The 25,020-nt window shown below is 42.6% G+C and overlaps 1 protein-coding gene across 1 annotated transcript in view; it reads right to left on the bottom strand.

Moving 5' to 3' along the window:
• The window catches only part of ALK (ALK receptor tyrosine kinase), a 738,293-nt gene that overhangs the window by 495,483 nt on the left and 217,790 nt on the right, over window positions 1–25,020 (bottom strand). Inside the window, exon 4 of the mRNA XM_036872826.1 lies at window positions 15,136–15,300. Coding sequence (XP_036728721.1) covers window positions 15,136–15,300 — 165 coding nt within the window. The remainder of the gene's footprint in view (window positions 1–15,135; window positions 15,301–25,020) is intronic.

The raw sequence follows: 25,020 nt of genomic DNA, 5'->3' as shown, positions 1-25,020 counted from the left end.
AAGACAGGTGCCAAAGAGAACACAAGTGCAGGTCGGGGTACTCCACAACGGAGACACAGGGAGCTGCCACACCATGCATGCAGCCAGTTTCATTAACAAGTAAGTCTAGTAAATCAAGTAAATCCAGCATACTTCCAAATAATAACAGCTTCCACAAAAATTAGCTAAGAAAGAACTGATACCAAATAAATATGTTTTGATTAAGTGTGACTAGCAATTAGTACTAAAAATTCTAAAGCAAGAAGTGGAGAGAATCAAGATAGATCATAATGCTTTAGATAAGAAAAACCTAGACTATTACGAGAGCAACCAGGTAAAAGGTCCTTACCAATCCTTCAGTGGTAGATTTGAAAATGTGCACAGTCCTTCTCAGCAAATTCTTTTGTCACGTCAAAAAAGTCTTAAGTATGTTATACATGGACACCTGGGCCAAATAAGGCTTTTAGGGTCAAGATTCTTAAATCAAGACAGAGCAGTACCCCTTGCTTCGGACTGCTGTGGCTGGGATGTCTGTTATTAGGCTGGGCTATGTGTTACTCTGCTATGCCATTTTCCTGTTTACAGAGTGGTCTCTTGTGCATTATTTCCATTCATTTTTATAACAAGTCAGGAAAGAGAGCCACAGAGATAAAATGACCCCCAGGTCTCTCTTCAACTTACATTAGACCAGTCTTTCTCCATCTTGAATGAGTAAAGATTATCTTTCCAATCTAAGTAGAATTACACTGTAGTTATCCCCATTCAAGAGAATTTTATTTTATTCCTCTTTGCTAGGTCTTGGCTTTCCCTCAATTCTCTTCAAGCATAAATTCCAAGCGGTTCATAGCTTTTCTTAAACAGAGCCCATATTTCTTTAAGATGTGTCTTATCTGAACCATTTGATATACAGAAATCAGTGAGGCTAAAAAATCCAGATAACACTAATAAAAAGCCTTAATAAGAGGAAGTAGAAAACCAGAAAGACAACTCCACATGCTCTTAGAGCCTATCTAGTCCCTATGCACTCAATTTACCAACTGAAAAACTGAGGCCTGAGTTTCCATGTTAGCCAAGGGCAGCCCACCACTCCCAACTCTCAGCACAATGCTCCCTACGTTTCTGAAAGGGCAGTGCTGGTTGCAGTAACCGGATTCCATCTTCTCATACTGATTGAATGGCTATGTAGCCCAGATGGCAAGCTTCATGCTGTGGCTGCCTGAGGCAGCACTCCTTGCCCTGGCCGTCTGCAGAGAAGACATGGGTGAGAGTAGCCTTCCCCAGATCCTTCTGAAGACACTGCCCTTACGAGACACCACAGTGGATAGGTTGTGTCGTGGAACAGAGGGAGTCTCCCCAGCATCACTGGTGTGTGCACAATGCCCTGAACTCCTGAATACTGTCAGACATCTAATGAGAGTAAGTCTTATGAAGGAGTAGCCTGGGAAGCACGGTGTTTTATGAAGAGTTTGATATAATGGAAAAAATATGAAATTCGGTATTCAAAAACTGGAATTCAAAACCTGGCTCTGCCACATTCCAGCTTTGTAGACTTTGTAGATGAGCAACTTACTTCATCTCTCTGAGCTTCCATCTGTGGGTCAAGAAATACGCAGTGGTTAAGAATCTGCCTGCCAATGCAGAGGACACAGGTTTGAGCCCTGGTCCAGGAAGATCCCACATGCTGCGGAGCAACTAAGCCCGTGCGCTACAACTACTGAGCCTGCGCTCTAGAGCCCATGAACCACAACTACTGAGCCCACGTGCTGCAACTACCGAAGCCCATGTGCCTAGAGCCCGTGCTCCGCAACAAGAGAAGCCACTGCAATGAGAAGCCTGCATGCAGCAATGAAGACCCAACACAGCCAAAAATAAATAAAATAAAAATAAATTATAAAAAGAAAGAAATATTTAGTGAATGTCTATTTTATTCTGGGCACTGGGCCAGGCTCCCAAGACATCACAATGAATGAGAAAGACCCAGTTTCTTCTGGGTAAACGTGGGACATCATAATGAATGAAAAAGACCCAGTTTCCTCTCTTTGAAGCCTACTATTTAGTCTTAGTTTACCAACCTATACATTAGGGACACTAACACTACCTGTCTCGTTGTTTTATGAGAATCAAAGGTGATCATGGATGGAAAATCACTTTGCAGACTATAGCTCTTTCCAGTTTCTCTTGAGACAGAGCCCAGGGCCTGACTGGCAGCTGCTCACCACAGGCCCTGCATGTGTATTTTCACTGCATCTTCCAGCCACCTCTCACTGGAGCTTCATGGCAACTGTCCTGGGCAGCATCACAGCTTCCCTCCACGGGCGAGGTAGCCTCACCCCAGCTCCTCCATTTTGAGCAATGAGCCTCTCCAGGTACTAGCCTGGGGTGCCTTCAGTCCTTCTTACCCACAGGAGCCAGACTCCCAGATGCAGCTGCGTACTTCTGGCCTCAGCTCCTGCTGCTGCTCTTTCTCTTCCATTTCTGGTCCACAGAGATGTTTGCCCTGTTCCCTGTACAGGGGGAAGTCTACAGACTGCCTTCCCAGCAATAACTCAAAGGACATCTTCTACAGTAACTGCAAGGACATGTGCCTCTAAGGCCCAGTCAGTCCTCTGAGCCCTGCTCTTTCCAGAATGGTGTCTCAAAAGCACATGACTTTTCCTCCAGACTTCCTCAAGACCAGCAGTACTAGTTTCCTATGGCTGCTATTACAAATTATCAGAAACTTAGTGGCTTAAAAAAATACAAATTTATTATCTTACAATTCAGGAGGTCAGAAGTCTAAAATGAGTTGGTGGGCTATGTTCCTTCTGGATGAGATTCAAGGGCAAATCTATTTTTTTACTTTTTCTGGCTTCATTCCTTCTCTCATGGCCTCTTCCTCCATCTTCAACACCAGCAGCTGCTGTGCTGCCACTTTACGTGGAACTGTTTCCCCCTTTTGATTTTAGGTGTCCCTTGACTTAGATTTTAATCTACAGTGCCCTGCATTCAGTAGGGGATTACCAATTGTTGATTTAGGGAAGAAATATACAATTCAAAGAATAAATGGAATTTAAAAATTGATACAAATAGAACATAATTAAATGATTTCAAATCTCTGTCTCTCTCTGACCTCTGATTCCATCATCACATCTTCTCTGACTCTGGCTCTCCTGCCTCCCTCTTTCACTTATCAGGACACTTGTGATTCCATTGGGCTTATCTGGAAAATCCAGGATAATCTCACCTGCAAAGTCTCTTTTGCCATGTAAGGAAACATATTCATAGGTTCAGGGGATTAGGGCTTCTTTGGGTGGCCATAATTTTATCTGCCACGCCAGCCCACAGCACTATGCTGTGAACACTCCTCAGGCTTGCTAGCCTCTCAAAGAGCTCCTCTTTCTTCCCCCCAGAGTGCCATATAGGTTTCCAGAGGCAATGCCCCATCTTGATGCTGTGGTCTGAAGAGTGACTTGAGCCATGAGGGTGTCCAGCTTCCAGAACCCATGGCTAAATCTTGGGGAATGGGTATATCTCTTGAGGCTAGTGGGGATTTCTGTGGCTCACAAATTTTGTGCCAGGTATATGGCTATCCTTTGTATTGGATATGCCTACACCCAGTCCTATATCAGAGCAGGAAATAGCCTTAGTGACAATCTAGTCTAAGACCTTTATCTTACAAATGAGGAACCTTCAGCCCAGAGAGGTAAAGTGACATCCCTTATGGCAAAGTTGGGACAAGAGTCCAGGTCCCTTTTCCCTCCAACTCTTGTCTCCCTTTCTTACTTCACATGCCTTGTGGGCAGGGTTGTTAGATTCGGCTAAGGAAGGGCATAATCTTCATCAGACAACCATAATCCAACCCTTCCCACTGAAGGCTTCCTGTAGAAGGCAGAGGCAACACCCTGGAAGAGGCCCATTCTGATGGGGAGGCAAGAAATACTTCACCAGACACCCTGAAAACATGCCAACTCATTAAGGCAAATCCCTCTCTGGAGCTCAAGGTCCAGCTGCCAGGTTGGCACCAGAATCTCATTAGGATGAAAGAATCACAAGTCACAGCTTGTTGAGGGGTCAAGATCTAAGTCCCAGTGACCTGATTGCTCAGGAGATGAGGAAACACATTTCTGTAAGTAGAACCAGGGAACTAATATGGCCTCTCATGGTGAGTTCCAGAAGACGGGCAAGGATAAGAGGCTACAAATAGCCCCAGTGACCTTAGTATGATGAGAAGTTGTGTTCCTATGAAACGCATGACTACCCAGAACCCTTCTGATACATCTGAAGGGGCAAAGATTGAATAGAAATAGGACACGCTGATGTCACTCCTGCTTACATGCTGCACTTGGCCCCTGGGTACATCCCTGAGCCTTATGCACAAGCGGTCACCCTTTGTAACCCTTCAAGGATAAGCGGAGCAGAAAGAGGGTGGGGTGGGGGTACTCTGGATTTGTGAGCTGCTGTGAACCGCTGGTGCCCTGTAAGCTACTCAGGCAGGCAGGAACGCATTCTGCTTGTCCATCTGCTTGTCTATCTCGCCCAAGCCAGGACAGCTGGATTTTTTGGTTGTTGTCGTGGCAGAAAATAGTTAACATGTTTTAACACTTTTTTTTCCCAAATAAGTCTAAAGTAATTCAATAAGACATAGCCTCAAGTGAGAATTTTTTATCCCCTTATATTAAAAAACAATGACATGTTTTATCTTATTATAAAAGTAGTACCTGCTTATGGACTCAAATTTGGAAAATACCAAGAGCACATAGGAGAGAATAAAAATCACTGATAATTGAGTCATCTAGAAATAACGTCTGCTACTATGTTAGTATATTTCCTTATAAGACTTTTTTTCTTATATACATATAGTTTTCTCTTTTACAAAACAAGTTATATAACACACATTGTTTAACCTTTTTTAAAAAAATCTAATAATAGGCCTTGAATACTTTCCCATATTATTAAATATTTTTATATAGCGTAAATATAATGGCTGCATAATATTTAGGTATACTATATTTTATTTAACTAAATCCTTATTGTTTGAGCATTTAAATGATTTCTAGTTTTTCACCATCATGAACAACACCCCCAAGATACCTTTTTAGTTAAGCCAATAGAAAATATTTGGTTGCAACCCTGTTCCTCAGGTCTGTCAGGTAGTCTATAGAGAAAAATATCTTTTGATTCTTGATGGTGAGTTAGTACATTAATAGCACTTAGACAAGAAGTGATTCCTTTCCTTTTCAAACCATATAGGTTCTGAAAAAAGAGACTAAATGGTCTTTGAAACTCAGAGAGACCACAAGAGCTAAACCTGTCTGCAAGGCCTTCTTGATGGAGAGTACCCAGCCAGCGCAGCTCAGGACATGATAGGTGAATAGACAGGGGGAAGTCTGCCCAGAAGGCTTCTTAAAGGACTGGAAAAGGACAGAGATATCAATGACTCTGGGGCTGGGTGACATGCCTTAGCAAACCCTGAAGTCCAATCCCATTTATAGAGGACAGATGTCCTGAGGTGGTCTCCAAAGTGTGTGCATGATTATATTTATTTTAATTTAAAGAAGAAACAAAATAAGCTTTACCAATAGTATTATACAGCTAGAAACAAATATATGCATATAATTGATGAACACATACATAGCAGGGGTGCTCAGAAATATTTTATTAATGGGGCATACAATAAAATAAAGTTTAGAGACCACTGCCTTAAACCAGAAACTTCATAGTAGACAGAGTGAGCAGAATAGGAAGGGAGCTTCAGCGGAACACTCGACATAGATAGACAGTCCCAGTTTGGATCACCCCATTTGATGTAAGTGAAAAGAAAGGAACATTGTACTGTCCTGGAGTGTGTGTGTGTGTGTGTGTGTGTGTGTGTATTTCTGATTACATGTTTCTTCTATTCCAGTTTGCCTATCTCCCCTGACTGCTTTCCCAGCTTCAACATCCTGCTAAAACCAGAGGTCTTTGCTAAAGACTGATTATACAGACAAAGTGAGGGGAGCAATTATTGACCACCAGAAGCTAGGAAAGACGTATGGAATGGATCCTCCTGCAGAACCTCCAGAAGGTACCAAACATACCAACACTTCGATTTCAGACTGCTGGCTTCCAGAACTGGAAAACATTAATTTCTGTTGTTTTTTTTTAAATAAATTTATTTATTTTATTTAATTTATTTTATTTTTGGCTGCATCGGGTCTTTGTTGCTGTGCACAGGCTTTTCTCTGGTTGCAGCGAGAGGGGGCTGCTCTTCGTTGTGGTGTGCGGGCTACTTATTGCCGTGGTTTCTCTTGTTGTGGAGTACAGGCTCTAGGCATGTAGGCTTCAGTAGTTGTGGCACACAGGCTCAGTAGTTGTGGCTCACGGGCTCTAGAGTGCAGACTCAGTAGTTATGGTGCACGGGCTTAGTTGCTCCGCGGCATGTGGGATCTTCCCGGACCAGGGATCAAACCCATGTCCCCTGCATTGGCAGGTGGATTCTTAACCACTCTGCCGCCAGGGAAGCCCAATTTATGTTGATTTAAGCCACCCAGTTTGTGTTCATTTGTTGCAGCAACTACTAGAATCTAACATAGAAGGGTACAACAGGAGTGGACCAAAAGGCTAAATGACCCCACTCTGGCATTGCAGTACCTTGTCATCTGTGGCAGCTTCGCTAGGCATTTCAGAGCTCCAAAACAGTATTTCTCAACTTTTTGAAAACTAAGCTACTTAGATAAACAGGAAAATCTCAGTAGTAGAGTTCCATCCAGGCCCTCCACCAAAAACAAAACAAAAGAAAGCAGGAACTTGAGAATCACTGCCCTGGAAGAGAACTGAGTTGATACAGAAAGACTGTAGACTCCCAGCTGAGTCTACTCCCATTCTTCCTGTGTATGCATATGAGCGAGGGGTCGGGGAGGAGTTTTGGGGAGGAACTGCTAATCTGTTGCGTGTTTTAAAGCTAGAGCTTAAGAGCCGCTGCCTAAAATCATAATGAGGTCACAGACACCCCAAAACACACCACTGGATGCGGTCCTGCTCACTAGAAAGACAACATCCAGCCGCATCTGCCAGAACACAGTCCCCTCCACCAGGAAGCCTACACAACCCACTGAACCAACCTTAGACACTAGGGGAAGACACCAAAAACAATGGGAACTATGAACCTGCAGCCTGCGAAAAGGAGACCCCAAACACAGTAAGTTAAGCAAAATGACCTGGAAGATAAAATAGTGGAAATAACTACCGCAGAGTAGAATAAAGAAAAAGAAATGAAAAGAATTGAGGACAGTCTTAGAGACTTTAAAATAAAGACCGCTACAAGAGATAAGGAGGGACACTACATAATGATCAAAGGATCAATCCAAGAAGAAGATATAACAATTGTAAATAGGTATGCTGCCAACATAGGAGCACCTCAACACATAAGGCAAACGCTAACAGCCATAAAAGGCAATATCTACAGTAACACAATCATAGTAGGGGACTTTACCACCCCACTTTCACCCATGGACAGATTATCCAAAATGAAAATAAATAAGGAAACATAAGCTTTAAATGATACATAAAACAAGATGGACTTAATTGATATTTATAAGACATTCCATCCAAAAACAACAGAATACACTTTCTTCTCAAGTGCTCATGGAACATTATCCAGGATAGAGCATATCGTGGGTCACAAATCAAGCCTTGGTAAATTTAAGAAAATTGAAATCATATCAAGTACCTTTTCCGACCACAACGCAATGAGACTAGGTATCAATCACAGGAAAAAATCGGTAAACAATACAAACACATGGAGGCTAAACAATACACTACTAAATAACCAAGAGATCACTGAAGAAATCAAAGAGGAAATCAAAAAATACCTAGAAACAAATGACAATGAAAACACAACGACCCAAAACCTATGGGATGCAGCAAAAGCAAAAAGCAGTTCTAAGAAGGATGTTTATAGCAATACAATCCTACCTCAAGAAACAAGAAACATCTCAAATAAACAACTTAACCTTACACCTAAAGCAATTAGAGAAAGAAGAACAAAAAAACCCCGAAGTAAGCAGAAGGAAAGAAATCATAAAGATCAGATCAGAAATAAATGAAAAACAAATGAAGGAAATAATAGCACAGATCAATAAAACTGAAAGCTGGTTCTTAGAGAAGATAAACAAAATTGATAAACCACTAGCCAGACTCATCAAGAAAAAAAGGGAGAAGATTCAAATCAGTAGAATTAGAAATGAAAAAGGAGAAGTAAGAACTGACACTGCAGAAATACAAAGGATCATGAGAGATTACTACAAGCAACTATATGCCAATAAAATGGACAACCTGGAAGAAATGGACACATTCTTAGAAAAGTACAACCTTCCAAGACTGAACCAGGAAGAAATAGAAAATATAAACAGACCAATCACAAGCACTGAAATTGAGACTGTGACTAAAAATCTTCCAACAAACAAAAGCCCAGGACCAGATGGCTTCATAGGCGAACTCTATCAAACATTTAGAGAAGAGTTAACACCTATCCTTCTCAAACTCTTCCAAAATATAGCAGAGGGAGGAACACTCCCAAACTCATTCTATGAGGCCACCATCACCCTGGTACCAAAACCAGACAAAGATGTCACAGAGAAAGAAAACTACAGGCCAATATCACTGATGAACATAGATGCAAAAATCCTCAGCAAAATACTAGCAAACAGAATCCAACAGCACATTAAAAGGATCATACACTATGATCAAGTGGGATTTATCCCAGGAATGCAAGGATTCTTCAATATATGCAAATCAATCAATGTGATACACCATATTAACAAATTGAAGAATAAAAACCGTATAATCATCTCAATAGATGCAGAAAAAGCTTTCGACAAAATTCAACACCCATTTATGATAAAAACCCTCCAGACAGTAGGCACAGAGGGAACTTTCCTCAACATAATAAAGGCCATATATGACAAGGCCATATATGACAAATCCACAGCCAACATCATCCTCAATGGTGAAAAACTGAAACGATTTCCACTAAGATCAGGAACAAGACAAGGTTGCCCACTCTCACAACTATTATTCAACGTAGTTTTGGAAGTTTTAGCCACAGCAATCAGAGAAGAAAAAGAAATAAAAGGAATCCAAATCTGAAAAGAAGAAGTAAAGCAGTCACTGTTTGCAGATGGCATGATACTATACATAGAGAATCCTAAAGACGCTACCAGAAAACTACTAGAGCTAATCAATGAATTTGGTAAAGCAGCAGGATACAAAATTAATGCACAGAAATCTCTTGCATTCCTATACACTAATGATGAAACATCTGAAAGAGAAATTAAGGAAACACTCCCATTTATCATTGCAACAAAAAGAATAAAATACCTAGGAATATACCTACCTAGGGAGACAAAAGACCTGTATGCAGAAAACTATAAGACACTGATGAAAGAAATTAGAGATGATACCAACAGGTGGAGAGATATACCATGTTCTTGGATTGGAAGAATCAATATCGTGAAAACATCTATACTACCCAAAGCAATCTACAGATTCAATGCAATCCCTATCAAATTACCAATGGCATTTTTTAGAAAACTAGAAAAAAAAAATCTTAAAATTTGTATGGAGACACAAAAGACCCCGAATAGCCAAAGCAGTCTTGAGGGAAAAATATGGAGCTGGAGGAATCAGACTCCCTGACTTCAGACTGTACTACAAAGCTACAGTCATCAAGACAATATGGTACTGGCACAAAAACAGAAACATAGATCAATGGAACAAGATAGAAAGCCCAGAGATAAACCCACGCACCTATGGTCAAGTAATCTATGACAAAGGAAGCAAGGATATACAATGGAGAAAAGACAGTCTCTTCAATAAGTGGTGCTGGGAAAACTGGACAGCTACACGTAAAAGAATGAAATTAGAACACTTCCTAACACCATACAGAAAATAAACTCAAAATGGATTAGAGACCTAAATGTAAGACCAGGCACTATAAAACTCTTAGAGGAAAACATAGGAAGAACACTCTTTGACATAAATCATAGCAAGATCTTTTTTGATCCACCTCCTACAGTAATGGAAATAAAAACAAAAATAAACAAATGGGACCTAATGAAACTTAAATGCTTTTGCACAGCAAAGAAAACCTTAAACAAGACAAAAAGACAACCCTCAGAATGGGAGAAAATATTTGCAAATGAATCATCAGACAAAGGATTAATCTCCTAAATATATAAACAGCTCATGCAGCTCAATATTAAAGAAACAAACAACCCAATCCAAAAATGGGCAGAAGACCTAAATAGACATTTCTCTAAAGAAGACATACAGATTGCCAAGAAGCACATGAAAAGCTGCTCAACATCACTAATTCCTAGAGAAATGCAAATCAAAACTACAATGAGGTATCATCTCACACCAGTTAGAATGGGCATCATCAGAAAATCTACAAACAACAAATGCTGGAGAGGGTGTGGAGAAAAGGGGACCGTCTTGCACTGTTGGTGGGAATGTAAAATGATACAACCACTATGGAGAACAGTATGGAGGTTCCTTAAAAACTAAAAATAGAATTACCATATGACCCAGCAATCCCACTACTGGGCATATACCCAGAGAAAACCATAATTCAAAAAGACACATGCACCCCAATATTCATTGCAGCACTATTCACAATAGCCAGGTCATGGAAGCAACCTAAATGCCCATCGACAGATGAATGGATAAAGAAGACGTGGTACATGTATACAATGGAATATACTCAGCCATAAAAAGGAGCAAAATTGGGTCTTTTGTAGAGATGTGGATGCATCTGGAGACTGTCTTACAGAGTGAAGTACGTCAGAAAGAGAAAAACAAATACCGTATGCTAACACATATATATGGAATCTGAAAAAAAAAAAAAGAAGGTTCTGAAGAACCTAGGGGCAGGACAGGAATAAAGACAGAGACATAGAGAATGGACTTGAGGGCATGGGGCGGGGGAAGGGTAGGCTGGGATGAAGTGAGAGAGTGGCATGGACTTATATGTACTACCAAATGTAAAATAGGTAGTTAGTGGGAAGCAGCCGCATAGCTCAGAGAGATCAGCTTGGTGCTTTGTGAACACCTAGAGGGGTGGGATAGGGAGGGTGGGAGGGAGACGCAAGAAGGAGGAGATATGGGGATATATGTATATGTATAGCTGATTCACTTTGTTATAAAGCAGAAACTAATACACCATTGTAAAGCAATTATACTCCAATAAAGATGTTAAAAAAAAAAGCTAGAGCTTAGCTAGAGATCAAAATCTTATCTTGCTAGAGAAGAAAAATATGTTTCTTTGTCTACATTGCAAAACACCAGAAGTAGTAGACATTAAACATGGCCCTGATACTTCTTAAAAAGTCATAGAATGCCTCAACCTGATGATTCCTCAAGATTTTATTAATCTATAATATTGTGTTCCATCAAGATCATCACTTTTTATTATCTTGCTGCTCTGAATTGTTTCTCCCTTATTATTCTCAGCTACAGGGGCCATAAATTAAATTCATTCAGAATTTATATTCCTACAGTTCATTATCTACGATTGGTATTATCTCACTGCCTTTCTCTGGCCCTTCTATATCCCCTGACAAGAAATATTGTAATAGAGTCTAAATACCATCCAACCAATAAATGTTGAGTTTAAAAAACAAACAAGCAAAAAAAAAAAACCTCTATTGACTACATTGCCCTAAAGGGCACTCCATCACTCCTTCTTATCTCCACCAATGGTATTACTTCTGCCAAAATGACAGAGAAAGTGAGATTCTAAAGATTTGAGAGTTAGGCCCTTGCTTTGCTGCTGTCTGAATTGGGCATGTCATTTTCTCTCTCCTCACCTTCACCTCTTTCCCTGCAGGTCAAGGGACATTACAATACATCAGCCTGCTTCATGAGGAGCAACCCTACTTCAGGGAACAAACAGATAGCGATGTAATCAGTTGACTCAAAAATCAATGAGGGGTCCATTACTGGAAATTTTGAACACCTCTCAGTGACCTTCCAGAAGCATCCCTACAAAAGCTGGGAGGATGGTCTCTTGTTTCTAAGACTGACCAAGGCTGTGGAATATAGATCCCTCCATTAGACCCCAAGAAAAATAAACACAAGTATCTGACAATGGTGAGATTCCCCCAAGTTATGTTTGGATGTGTTTGTTCACTAAAGAACTTGATAAAATGAACCGGTATATCCACAGAGGCTTTGTCATGGTTGTTCCCATCATCATCTTCAGTGATGTGAGATTCTACCACGCTAGGAAGAGCGGTGATTTTTCAGAGAGATGGAAGTTGGCAATACTTACTAAAAAGTGGAGATTCGAATCCTGGCTGATTCATCTAATGGGAAATGGTTCACATTCAGTGCATGCTCTGGCCCTTGGGACTCAGCTTTATAGAAACATAAAGTCCTCAATATATTTCCACAGTGAGGACCACTGAGAAGTGAGTATTTCTTTCTCACAGTACACGGAGTAACATGCAGATGCCAAAGATCATAAGATAGAGGATGGAGGAGGAGAAACAGGTCAGAGAGTGGCAATACATAATCTATTGGCACTGCTTTAAAAATTGTTTAAAAATTTAAAAAGCACTGATCTTCAAAGTTATAAAGTCTGACACCACAACACCTGTGGACAATTGCCACTTGTCCCTGTCTCCTGATCTCACTGAACTGCGATCACAATTCAATCGTTATCAGATAAAAAAACCGTACAATGACCAAAAATGCATGTACTGCCAGGACTGTTTCTAAAGGTTAGGAATTGGGATCCAGAGACATCCCTAGGGGTGGCTGAATGGGAGTACACCTGAAAGAGGGTCCACACCAATAGTACAGTAAACCTCAGAATCACCTGAGAAACTTACACAACCATAAAATAAAACAGAGTCGCATAGAAATCAAAGCTGCAATGACATACTGTATTCCATCCACCAGATGAACAAAAATGACAAAGTCTGGCAATACCGGGTACTGGTGAGGATGTAGAATCCCGGATGTACTAATACATCACTAGAGGGAGTATAACTTGGTGCCACGGCTTTGGAAAATACATTGGATTATCTACTGAAATGGAAGCTGTACCTTGTGACCCAGAAATTCCACTCCAAGTTCTATGCTCTAGAGAAACTCTTGGACGTGCATACGCACCAAGAGGCATGCACAAAAATGCTGACAGTAGTGTTGTTGGTAATAGCAAAAACCTGGAAACAACCCAAATATCTAATGACAGTGGAAGAGATAAATTGTGGTATTTTTCTGCAATGGATTCAAAACAAAATGAGCCACAGCTACATGCATCAAAATGAACAAATCACAGAACAACATTATTCCATTTATATAACAGGTTGCAAACCTAATCTATATGTTGTTTGAGGCTATATACATAAGTGGTAAGGCCACAAAGAAAGCAAATGAATGATTAACACAAAGTGCAGGATAATATTTACCTCTGGGGAAAGGGAGAGATTTTTGATCTAGGTGGGGGATAGAAGAGATTGTAAAGGGACTGACAACATTCAAACTCCTACACTTGGTGATGAGAATAAAAGTACTGATTTTATTGTAATCTTTAATCCTTGCATATATGTTATATCTACTTTTTTGCACATGCTAGATTTTATAATAAAATTTTAAAATCTATAGATCTCTAGGCTCTATCTCAGATCTACTGAATCAGAATTAGGCTATAGCACTTAGGAAGTATTTTTTTATAAGTTCTCCAGAAGATTGGGATGCATTATTGGGTTAAGAGCACACACCTACACACATACACACCCCACGTTACACAACAGTATCCAGATGAAAGCAGCTTAAAATATGTATCAAAGTCAAGAAATTTCAAGAGAGTCATAAAAATGGAAAAGGTCAGCCTGGGAGAGTGTGTAGAAAAGAAAGGTGCCTCACAGTTCAGGGCTCAAGGCTGATGGAGAAGCCTGGGAGCATTAGTTACTAGTTATTAGTCTCCCATGAGCGTACTTGAGCCCTGTCCCTGTTAGTTTCCCAAGAGCATCTGCCTGAGATAATCACCCCTAAGAACTGGGCCCACAGCAGGCTGTCACCACGGCTTTCGCTACAAAGACAGAAACATGATACGGTGAAAAGTATTCCGGTCTATGACTCATCACGGCAGACATCTAGACCTGGACCCACATGTATAAGCTGATCTTTAGCAAGTCGCTTCCCCTCTCTGAGCCCTACCTTTCCCATCTGTCCTGACTCCCTCACAAAATTGGAATCCAATGAGACAGTGCAGTTGGAAGGGCTTTGCAAACTGAAAATACTACTCTGAATGCCCAGTAAGTCCAGTACTATGTCAGTTATCATTTCTTCCTGAAAGTTAGAAATATAGGCAGTCTATTCTGGGTCAGTAGAGTTTTCTGGGTCCAAGGAATTGGGAGCTCTAAGATTTGCCTTAAAGAGACCTGAGGCAGGGCTAGGGCTTAGTGCCTCCACATCTCTCTCTAAAGACTCAGCAAATATTTAACAAGCACCCACTACTTATCCTCAGCCTACCTTTTCCAGTCCTGGTAATTTAGAAGAAGAGGATGTTCATAAACAGCAAAGAACTACTGGAAGCACCTTGCAGAACTAATATGCAGTCTAAATATTCATTAATGGCTTTGAAACTAACATTTAACTCAGTTATACAACACCTTCCAAATTAGGATTGCCAGATTTAGCAAATAAAAATGTACAACACTCAATTACACTTGAATTTTTTAGTATAATTTGAATAATTTTTAAGTACAAGTATGTCCCAACTATTGCATGAGACATACTTATACTAAAAAATCATTTGTTATTCACTGGAAGCTCAAAGTTAACTGGGTGTCCTGTGTTTTAACTGGCAACCCCATTCCAAATGAACAAACAGATTAACATTTTCTTCTATATCTTACCTTGGGAAATCTGCATGAAAGAGAGCTATGAAATCCTATTTTCTTTCATTGATAAGAGAGTAAAGGGTTGGATTGATCCTGAAATTGGACTTGCAACCTCCTCTTCCTTGTATAGCCCAAGAAGACATGGAGAGGCACAGATATTACAAACAGGTTTCAAAGGAAACAGGACAGAACAGGGGTGGAGAAGCCTCAACATTTCAAACAGAAATAGACATCCCAGCCCCATCCTGGCCCATCTGGGACACTTTGCAGTGGCCCCTACCCTTACCTCTGGGCATCTCCTTGGAGTGCTCCTCTTCAGGCCCATCCAACAGGTCCATCTGGGAAGCCTCCTCGGAAGGGACACGGCGCCAGGACCAGCTCTGGTTCCCAAGGTTGTGCAGTGGAGGGGAATACTCCAGCTCACAGGGGAAGTCAAAGCTGCACTCCAGACCTGCAAGGACAGCCAATGGTCAGTGGAGCAAACTGTCTCCCAAATGTGACCTTCCAGCCCCACTCCTCCACTCCAGGAAGTTGGCCTCCATCTCACCCACAACCTTCACCTAACGAGGTGTGGCAGGCTGTCAATTCCACAGGTGGCTGAGCTCCATATGGATGAAAAGCAGACTAAAAGAGAAAAAAACTGTTCTTTATATAACTCAGATTATGGGAGGTATCTTCACAGAAGGCAGGTAAAAAAAAGAGCTAAACAAGTTGGACCATGAGAAGTTTTGCATCTTGTAAGGTTACCTGGTGACATGGAGAGGGCCTGAGGTCAAGTGGACAGAGCCTGGCTTTGCAACCAGATGGGTCTGAATCTAAGTCAGGCAAGAAAATTAACCTCTCTGGCCTGAAATTTCCTCACTTGTACACTGGGGATGATAATTTCTACCTCTGGAGATTGCTGTAACAACTAGTAGGATAATTCATTATCTATACATGTGAGTCTGGTCCACAGTTGATGCTCAGGAGAAATCCTCATCAGGATCCTAACTGAGAAGAGAAGGCCAAAGGGAACTTAAGCTACTCACAACCCTGTTTGACAGCCCTATCATCTGTTCTTCAACCACCCTCCAGAGAGGAGTGCCAAGGCTGTGATAGCTAATCTGAGTTTATTCTCTCTTGGGGAGGGAATGGGGAAGGTCACTGGGTAAGGAGAGAGAGAAGAGGCAGAAAGAGGCTGTGTCCTGGGACTTTGTGTGATCGCTTTCTGGACTTCTTTGCATGAATCATCCTTGTGTCCAACCATTCCACGTCTGCCCTACTTTTAGGATACACTCACCTTCTCTTTCCCTTGCCTTGCTCATTGTTTATTACCCAAAGTGGCTGAAGTACTTTGTACCTAGAAGGCTCTCAATGCTCACTGATGGATCAATAGAATATGTGCCAAAAACCAAATTAGTCATCTGCCCTTTACTTCATCATCTCCTGTTAGCCCTGGGGATGTGAAGAAAGGGAAAATTTGATATAAAGACCATTGGATGGGAATATGGGGAATTTGATTGGTATCCAGGCTTGGCCAGTCTCTTCTCACATGTGGAACTTGGTGCCCTCATCCGTAAATAAGAGGTTTAGACTTGATGATTCTAGAAACAAGTACCCAGTGAAACCTGGGTTCCAGCACCAACTCTGCCACTGATTTGCTGGTTACCTTGAATAAGCCACTTAACCTCTCTGGGCCTTAAATTCATAAAATACAGAATGAGACCCACACTAGATGTCTTCTAAAGCTCCTTCCTGATTTGACTTTTTTTTTTTAACATCTTTATTGGAGTATAATTACTTTACAATGTTTTATTAGTTTCTGCTGTATAACAAAGTGAATCAGCTATATGTATATCCCCTCCCTATCCCACCCCTCTAGGTGGTCACAAAGCACTGAGCTGATCTCCCCGTGTGATACAGCTGCTTCCCACTAGCTATCTATTTTACATTTGGTAGTGTATATACGTCAATGCTACTCTCTCACTTTGTCTCAGCTTACCCTTCCCCCTCCCCGTGTCCTCAAGTCCATTCTCTACCTCTGCGTCTTTATTCCTGCTGATGTGACTTTTTTAAGATTCCAAAGTCCTTGTTCTCAGAAGGGTTAGAACTAATTTGATAAATCAATCTGTGCGGTGGTACTAATGAGTACTAACTCCCAATTATCATTGTGCATTTTAACAGCTGCTTCTGGAGCTACTGCTACCTTGATCTCCAAGATGAGTCTCCTGTTGGGAATTTCAGAAGGCAGAGGAGAAGTAGGGCCAAGTCTAGTGCAGGCAGCCAGTCACTGGAATGTCCTTTAGTTACACCATAGAAGATGGCCCTGCCCTGGAGTGGGAGCAAAATAATTCCCACTGACATTGGCCAAATGATCTAAGTTTAGGGGGGGAAGAAAAAAATCCTTCAATTACCCTTCTATTAAGTATCTTTCTACTTCTCAACCAGCAGAGATTTATGTACCAGCTGCTCTCCAGGAGCTGCCATCCTTCTGGTCCTAAGGTGAATACCACTCACCCTTTCACGATTCAGACAATTCACCTTTATAATGTCAAGCTGAAACAGGCAGAGCTAGCCTTGTTTGAGTTGACAGGCCACTTGCTGCCTACATATTTTATCAGCCTTGAAGAACTTCTACCTGCCTCTGGGAGCTGAGCTGCTGCTATGAGTTGGTGCCCATGAATTGTAGGCTGTCTTAATCTTCAAGACTTGCTTGCCAGGAACCTGGTTTTGATAGCAGAATGCAAGGAGAAGAAAACCGATCCAACATTTTGTACTTTGTAGCACAAAAATTATTCTTATAACGAAAGGTGTAGCCATTAAACCTGGCTCCTCTGGGGATGATTAACAAGACCCACCCACATTAGTGAATGATCAAGTCAGAAGGTGGGAGAGAAAGCTATTGGCCACCTCCATCCCACATCAACAATTACTGGTACCTTTCCCAAAGCTTCAACTTCTGAGGCCCATCCTCCATCTTGACTTTTCTTCTCCAATTAAAGTCATCCTGTTTCTTTTTGGGACAGAAGTGTGGCATGCCAGCTCAGACACTGCCTGGCAAATGCACTCTGTGTGCATATTAGACAAACAGACAACAGAATATACAATCCCAGTCTCAAGTGCCATCAATCCTTGGATCTCTGAACTCTGGAGAGTCTGATAATCAGCTGTGTTTGGGTCAGACCCTGCCTAGTAAAACAAGCTAGGCAGATACTCCTGTTATCAAATGGGTTCATTTTGAAATTCTTGCTGAGGCAGCTTCTCTTTAGCTGTCAAAGATGTACTCTTTGGCTTTAAATAGGAATGGAGTTAACATTATTGCTCATTTTGGGTGAAATCAGATTGGGCTTTTCTATATTCTGATTTAATTTCTTATAAAATTTCTACACAGGTTTCTCTCTCCTGAGCTAGCCTCTGTGCCTTTCGAGCAATAATACCTGGGATTTGTCTTCTCTAAAAACACCAGGTTAAGCCTCATTTTCCTTAGGCCTTTTCTGAGTTTCTAGACCTAGGGTGCTTCTTGGATCTCTCTCTTTAGCCCTCCTCTGACTCCGCCCCTTTGTGGTGGGCGCTGTAGAGTCTCTCCCACAGGCAGGACTCAGAGGGGCTAAGGGTTTCCGTGAGGTGTTCAGCCTTAAGCAACCCAATGGTTGAACAGGTCCATGCCCAAGGAGAGGGGCGGGAAATCACATTCACTGACCCCGGCTGTCTGCCAGGGACTGTGCTAAGGAGTTTCTTATATCACTGTATTTAATCTGCTGAACAAAACTGAGAAGGGAATTGTGTCTTCTCTTTAAACCTGAGGAAACTGAGGCTCAGAAAGTTTACTCTACTTGTACAAAGACCAAAGGACTACCCGAAGGCAGAGCCAGAATGTGACCCAGGGCTGGTTAATGCTGAAGATCTAGATGTTATTCATCACACCTCCACAGCTTCAGAATTTTAATCCAGGGCCAACAGATTAAATTAAATAATATATGAGAAACCTATGAAGTGCTATATTTCGGTTATTATTAGATACTAAGTCTGCAACCTTTTCATATCTGTAAAGGATTCTGTACTACCCTAAGGAGACAGATCTATATTTCCTCTGTGTCAGGTCCGTTTTACAAAGTGACTGACCTTCAGAAGAATCCAGAGATTTCGACCTTCCTTTTTACATACCTGTTTGGAACCAGGAGAATCTAACTTTCCAGAACCTGCTAAACACATAGCTGAAATCACTGCTCCCCACTTTCTAGTCACTTCCATCATGGAAGAAAGATAAAGTAATGGAATCTTCTGGAAATAGTTGGCCTGCTGAGAGGAGTGTCAAGTGCTGTGAAGGGAAAGGTCTTGGTAGAGCAGTGAGGATAGTTCCAGGCTCGGTCCTGCACACAGCAGCTGAGGGGCCTCAGCACGTCCATTCCTCTTTCTGTGCCTGGCTTTCTGCATTTGAAAATGAAAGAGATGGAGCATATCCCCTCTACGGTGCCCTCCATCTCCGAAGGTCAGTGATTCTATAGAGCTCATCTTTGGCCAACACAACCAAACCTACAGACCGTTGGTCCCCTCACCCTGCCTGCCTCTAAACGAGGGCCTGCTGTCATCCCTAAAGCAGGTTCCCCAGGGAAGGAGGTGGAATGTGCATCACACTCCATGGGGTCTCAGTTTGCCTCAAGATTGTCAAATAATTAAGAAGGAGGGTTCAGGCAAGTTTTACAGATGACTGTGCCAGGGTGAATGTGTGTGTGTGTGTGTATTCATGCATTTTTATCAGTCTGTACCCATATTCTGAAATCTTCCAGGATATGAATCATATTTCAAAAACTGAATTAACAGTTAGCTTTAAGGAATTGTTCTAGTATAAAACACAGCCATTCAGAAGAATGGCACAGTAACCCATCAGAAGAACCCTGTGGTGGCCCTGCCCAGAGTGATGTACAGTTCCCTTGGCTGTAGTGAGTTGGCAGTGACCAAGCACTTTGACACTGAATCTGAAGGTGGAAATCTAGTCTCTGGGAATGTGTGCGACTACCAAAGCAATCATGCCCAACACCTGTGCCTAGGAAGCCAGCCTTGGCCACTTGGGCAGAGATGGGGATCTTCCCAGCCTGAGCTACAAGAAGGAGATTGCATGGAAGTTTCAGGCACCGTCCATAACACCACAGAAGGGTAACAGGGAGACGTGGTGTACTTTGGACTCTTGGGTCTTCCCTTGGGTGGACTTAGAAAATCCAACAGTCCTCCTTTGTATCCAGATTGACCTCAGGCTCCCAAAAAATCCCTTAGATCAAGGTCCTTTGTACCTCCTTCATCCTAACCCTGTAAACCTAGAGACCTCTCCCTAGTTTCCTAAGTCTCCTTAAGACAATTCAAATTAGGGGACCAGCAGCCTCCTTTAGATTTTAAGACATGCCTTCCAAGGCTGGCTGGTTTCCAGATGACCACAGGTGGCAGGTGCCAGCCTGGGCAGGTCCATAGGAGCCCGCTGGTTGATGTCGCCCAGCCTCAGCCCAGCTTGAGGACTGGAAGCAAATACCACAGAGTGAAAAGCAGAGTCATAAAAAAAAGAGAACACCATGTTTATCAATCCCATGATACCTCACCCTTCATTTTGTCTCTTATTACACGTGTTCCAGAAGTCAAGCTTGGGGTTGGACTTATGATCTCAAGTCTGGCAGAACGGGGTATATGTTTACAGAGGAGCCCAGACAGGGGGAACTCCATGAAGGCCTGTGGGAAGTACTTTCTTAATTGATAACATTTACTGAGGGCTTACCATGGTCAGACAGTATGCCAGGCACCCTACATCATTATCTTATTGAATCCCTATGAAGTAGGCAGGACTCTTATCCCCATTTGACAGAGGACGACACTGGGGCTTAGAGAAATAAAGTCACATCTGAAGTTACTCAGATAGGAAGTGACTGATTGGGCTTCCACTGACCTGCTTCCTCCATGGGACCACAAGGCCTTGATGTCAGTATCTCACAAACAGGGAATTATGAATTGAAAAGGTAGCAGAAAGACCTCCCCTCATTTAGAGCCACAGACACCAACAGGAGTCAAGACCTGCAGTGAGGGAGGACAGGAACTGGGCCCCTGCAGGGACAGGCAGGGTCACGCTGGAGGCAGGACAGAAGCCAAAGCATCTGAGCTGTCCTTAAAGGCCCTGATCCCACCTTCACAAAGTCGGACCTGGGATACCCTAGATGAGGACTGAGTCAGTGTATACATCCCTAAGATCCAAGTCTTAATCCCCGTGGGCATGACTCAGGAAGCCAAGCCTACAGGTGCATTAAAGTCTGGGGCTCAATTTCACGTTTATGTTTCCTGACATCTTCTGGGGTATCCTTTGTGTTTCTTGGGTAGGGCTGAGGGTTACAGTTAAGGGAACTGAGAGTGGGATGGGCAAGTTTTCTATGACCATCAGGGGCCCACGAGAGAGTTTATTCAACTGTATACTCAGCCCTGGGATCTGCATCTGAAAACAGAGAATCATCAGGTTTGCTACTAGTTTAAAATATGGCAACATGATTGTGATTTTGTCTTGGGGTTTCTTTTCTGTCTCTAGTTATCTTGACCCAGTGTTTAACTGCTGGGATGCTGACAGCCTGACACGGGGCCTGATGCCCCTCACTTGCTGAATGGTGGTCTCTCTGGTCCTACCCAGCTCTGCAGTCTTTTCCTATGTGTCTCTGCCCATATGTCTTAATCATTAAGCAACCTTAACACCATCATGGTTGTTTCTCAGGGATAGAGCACAAGACCTGAGATTTGACTCCAATCCTGCCACTTGTCAGCTGTGCAGTGCAGGGCACTCTCTCCCTCTCTCTGAGTCTCAGTCATCTTAGTGATAAGACTAACTTCCCAGAACTGCTAGGAGGACTCAGTGAGATGATGCATGTGCGTGGAATGGAGAATTTCCAGTGCACATTAGCTGATTCAGAATTTACATAGCCATGTCCTTTTGAACACAGCTTTCTGTTTACCAGGAGAAACAGTATTTATGTGGGGCAGTCAACTGATGGCACATGGTCATTTCCTTAGTATTCTGCTATACCGTGGGAAAGTCGGTATTTCTGCCTGAGGGTGATATTCGCAGAGTCAGCTGTTAGAACTTGAAGTGACATTTGAAGTTGTTTCTTCCATTGGACAGGTGAAAACAGCAAGACCCAGGCAAGGGAAAAGACTTCTTCAGGGTCATGTGGCTGGTCAGGGAGTCCTTCACACACAGTACGGAGGGCATTTCTCCTCGCTGTGGAGGCCTTTCCAAATGCCATCCTCTCCAGTAAGTACCAGGCCTGGGCTGGGCTGAAAATCAGAGTTACTGAATCACCAGCTCTCCCCTCCTCAGGCTTGGCTTATTGGCACACTTAAGCTGAGGCTGGATTGATTCATGGGTGGCATGTACAAATGCCAATGTATTCCTGACAAACCTGATTTGTGTATTCAGTAAAGAACCACGTGAAGCTTCATACACATGTGGCAATTTTCTTATAGGTGGCCTTTAGAGATCATAAAATAGAGCTTTATATTTGAAACTACAGTTCATTACATAAAGCTCCAGGAACCAGCATTCTCGAAATACTGTCAGCCCTTAAGAATTGTATCCAGCTCAAGGGAACTCCCTCGGCTGCCACCAATCCTGAGGCACAAAGTGGGGTCTCCTTTTCTCAAGGGATTCCCCAGAACTTTCCAATTGTTGACTTCAAGGTCATGAAGGACCTTGAGGACCATCTTAGAGGAAGAAACTGAGGCCCAGAGACATGATGGGGCTTGCCAAAGGATGCATGGTGGGTGAGTTGCAGGACTGGTACTAAAATCCAGTTCCTGACCTTGCAATTTTTACTATTTTCATTCAAAGCTGTGGGTAAAAAACAAGCAAAACAATACCTTAAATAATTCTTAAAATTCTAAAAAATCTATACTGTGTTTTTCTGGAATAAGCTGGCAAAAACATACATGGCTAGGTTTCAACTACTTCCCAATGATTTGATGGCTCAGATAATCTCCAATAAGGCTTTCTGGCTTCTTTCATCCTAAATGTCCTCTTCTGCCAACAAGCTGCTTTTTGATGGTTGCTGGAATCTCCTGCTGGAGAGCAAGTCTGTGCACAGGCCAGAAGCTATGGTGAGAACAAAGGGAGGAAAAAGGGTGGCCTAGGAGTGAAGTGGGAAGATCACTAGAGAATTCTTGGAAACTCTTCCGGCTCTGGGCCAGTCAGCCTTGTGCTTTTGGGCAATTCATTTAACCACTTGAGTCTGGATTTCCTCGTGGATAAACCAGAGAGAATTATCACAATAATGATGCTGATAAAAATAATAAAAATAATAATATCTGCTGTGACAATCAAATAAGGTAACGAATGTGGACGTGCCCTCTTACCAATGAGATACTATATGTGGATACTCTTACCACCTAGGGCCTGTGCTTAAGAACACATCACTTGATCTCCCTGTGCCTCAGGTTTACCACCGGGAACCTGGAGATGAGCTGAACTGACCTGACCTTGGAGGACTCAGGGAGATGCTATCTAGAACAGATACCCTCCTCCCTTGCCCTGTTTTATATCAAAACCTCAGAGGGGCACCAGGGTGTCTGGGGGGTAAATAGAAGCATAGATCCTACGTGGGGTCTGGCTGCTCAAGGTGAAAGCTTGGCTCTGTCACTTACTAGCTGTGTTATCCCAGGGCAAATTATTTAATCTCCCTGTGGCTCAATTTTTTCACGTTAAAATGGGGATTAAAACAGGGGCCACCTCAGGGAACTGTGAGGAGGATTAAATGCAATACACACATCAAGCACCTGGCGTGGGGACTCGCACATCGTTTGATTATTACTAAATGATGGCAGTCATTGCTCTTGCTCTCCAGGTGGCTCCAGCCTCAGCCACGACAGAGGGGAGATAAAAGGCATGTCCAGCACTGAAGGCAGAGCTTTGACTATGTCAAACTTTGTTGAAGCTCCTCACTCAATCTTTGGTTTTTGATGTGCTGATCAAGCTTCCCTTTGGAAGTGAAGTCATGCTAGACCTTGAGTAAGAAGATCTAGGTTCTAGCCCTGGCTCTGAGGTGTTACTTCAAGCTAGTCCCTTAACCTCTCTAGGCCTCAGTTTCCTCATCTGAAAAATAAAGTAGTAGAATGAAATGATTCTCTGGTCTCATCCATCTCCACCATTCTAAGACCAATTTTCCCTTTGGACAGATGGCTGAAGCAAGCTCTCTAACTTGGTTCTAGCCAGCTGGTCAGCAGAATCCCAAGATTCCTGACTTCCAGCTCAGGCTCAGATGATTAGAGACTTCCACTCCCCCTTTCTGGGTTATCTCCTAAAGGAGCACTTAGCCCACCAGGCACCTTTGATGTTAATCCACCAGCTGCCATCAACATCTTGTCACACACTTTATAATACCTGTCCCCCGTCTGCCCCCCTCCCACCAACCACTATTCATTTGTCGTGGGGCCCCAGAACTGAAATCATTCAATTCTTTCCCACCGCTTGCCCCCTACAATGCATCTGGGAACCAATCACCCAATTCAAGACATCTGTTTAGCTCACTTATAATCAAGCTGCAGCGAAGAAGGGCCAAGTCTCCTTCAATCAATTAATTATATAACTGCAGCCCCGGAAGACAATCTCAGAAGAGGATGTGTGCGCGTGCATACCCACAATGGCAGGAGATTGGCACAGAAAGCTCAATTCTCATTTCTCTTATCTGTGGCCATAACAATATTACAGATTGAAGAAATGGGACTTGGCTCTTCATCGCAGAACAGAAAATTGAAAATAATTAAACTTCTGAAGTTACCAGCCTCCTCATTTTACAGATGGGAAAACTGAGGCTCAGGAAGGTGAAGTGACTTGGCCGAAGTGGCATGGCCTAGGGGCTGGAGAAGCAGAAAGCTAAGACCAAAAGCCAGACTGGACTTCCAGTCCAGTTTTCTGCCTACAGTTTCCAGGAAGCATTTATGCAGAACATGGCATCTCTAACAGAATGAGGCCAGCTCCAGAGAGCATGGTGAAAACCTTGGTAATTTGTACACTGCTCAGCATGACATCCACCCAGATGGGATCATTCCTGAAACCAGATGGTTGGAGGAGAGCTCTGAGTAGTGTGGTAGCCCCAATAACCAGAAAAGGCTGATGGTCCTGGGAAGCCTTGACCTCAGAACATGCAAGACGGTCCTCCCCACTTACTCTTCTGTCTCT

The sequence above is a fragment of the Balaenoptera musculus genome, chromosome 13 (assembly GCF_009873245.2).
Source record: "Balaenoptera musculus isolate JJ_BM4_2016_0621 chromosome 13, mBalMus1.pri.v3, whole genome shotgun sequence".
NCBI lineage: Eukaryota > Metazoa > Chordata > Mammalia > Artiodactyla > Balaenopteridae > Balaenoptera > Balaenoptera musculus.
The sequence above is the reverse complement of the archived record's forward strand: the minus strand, read 5'-3'. Positions and strand labels throughout refer to the sequence as shown.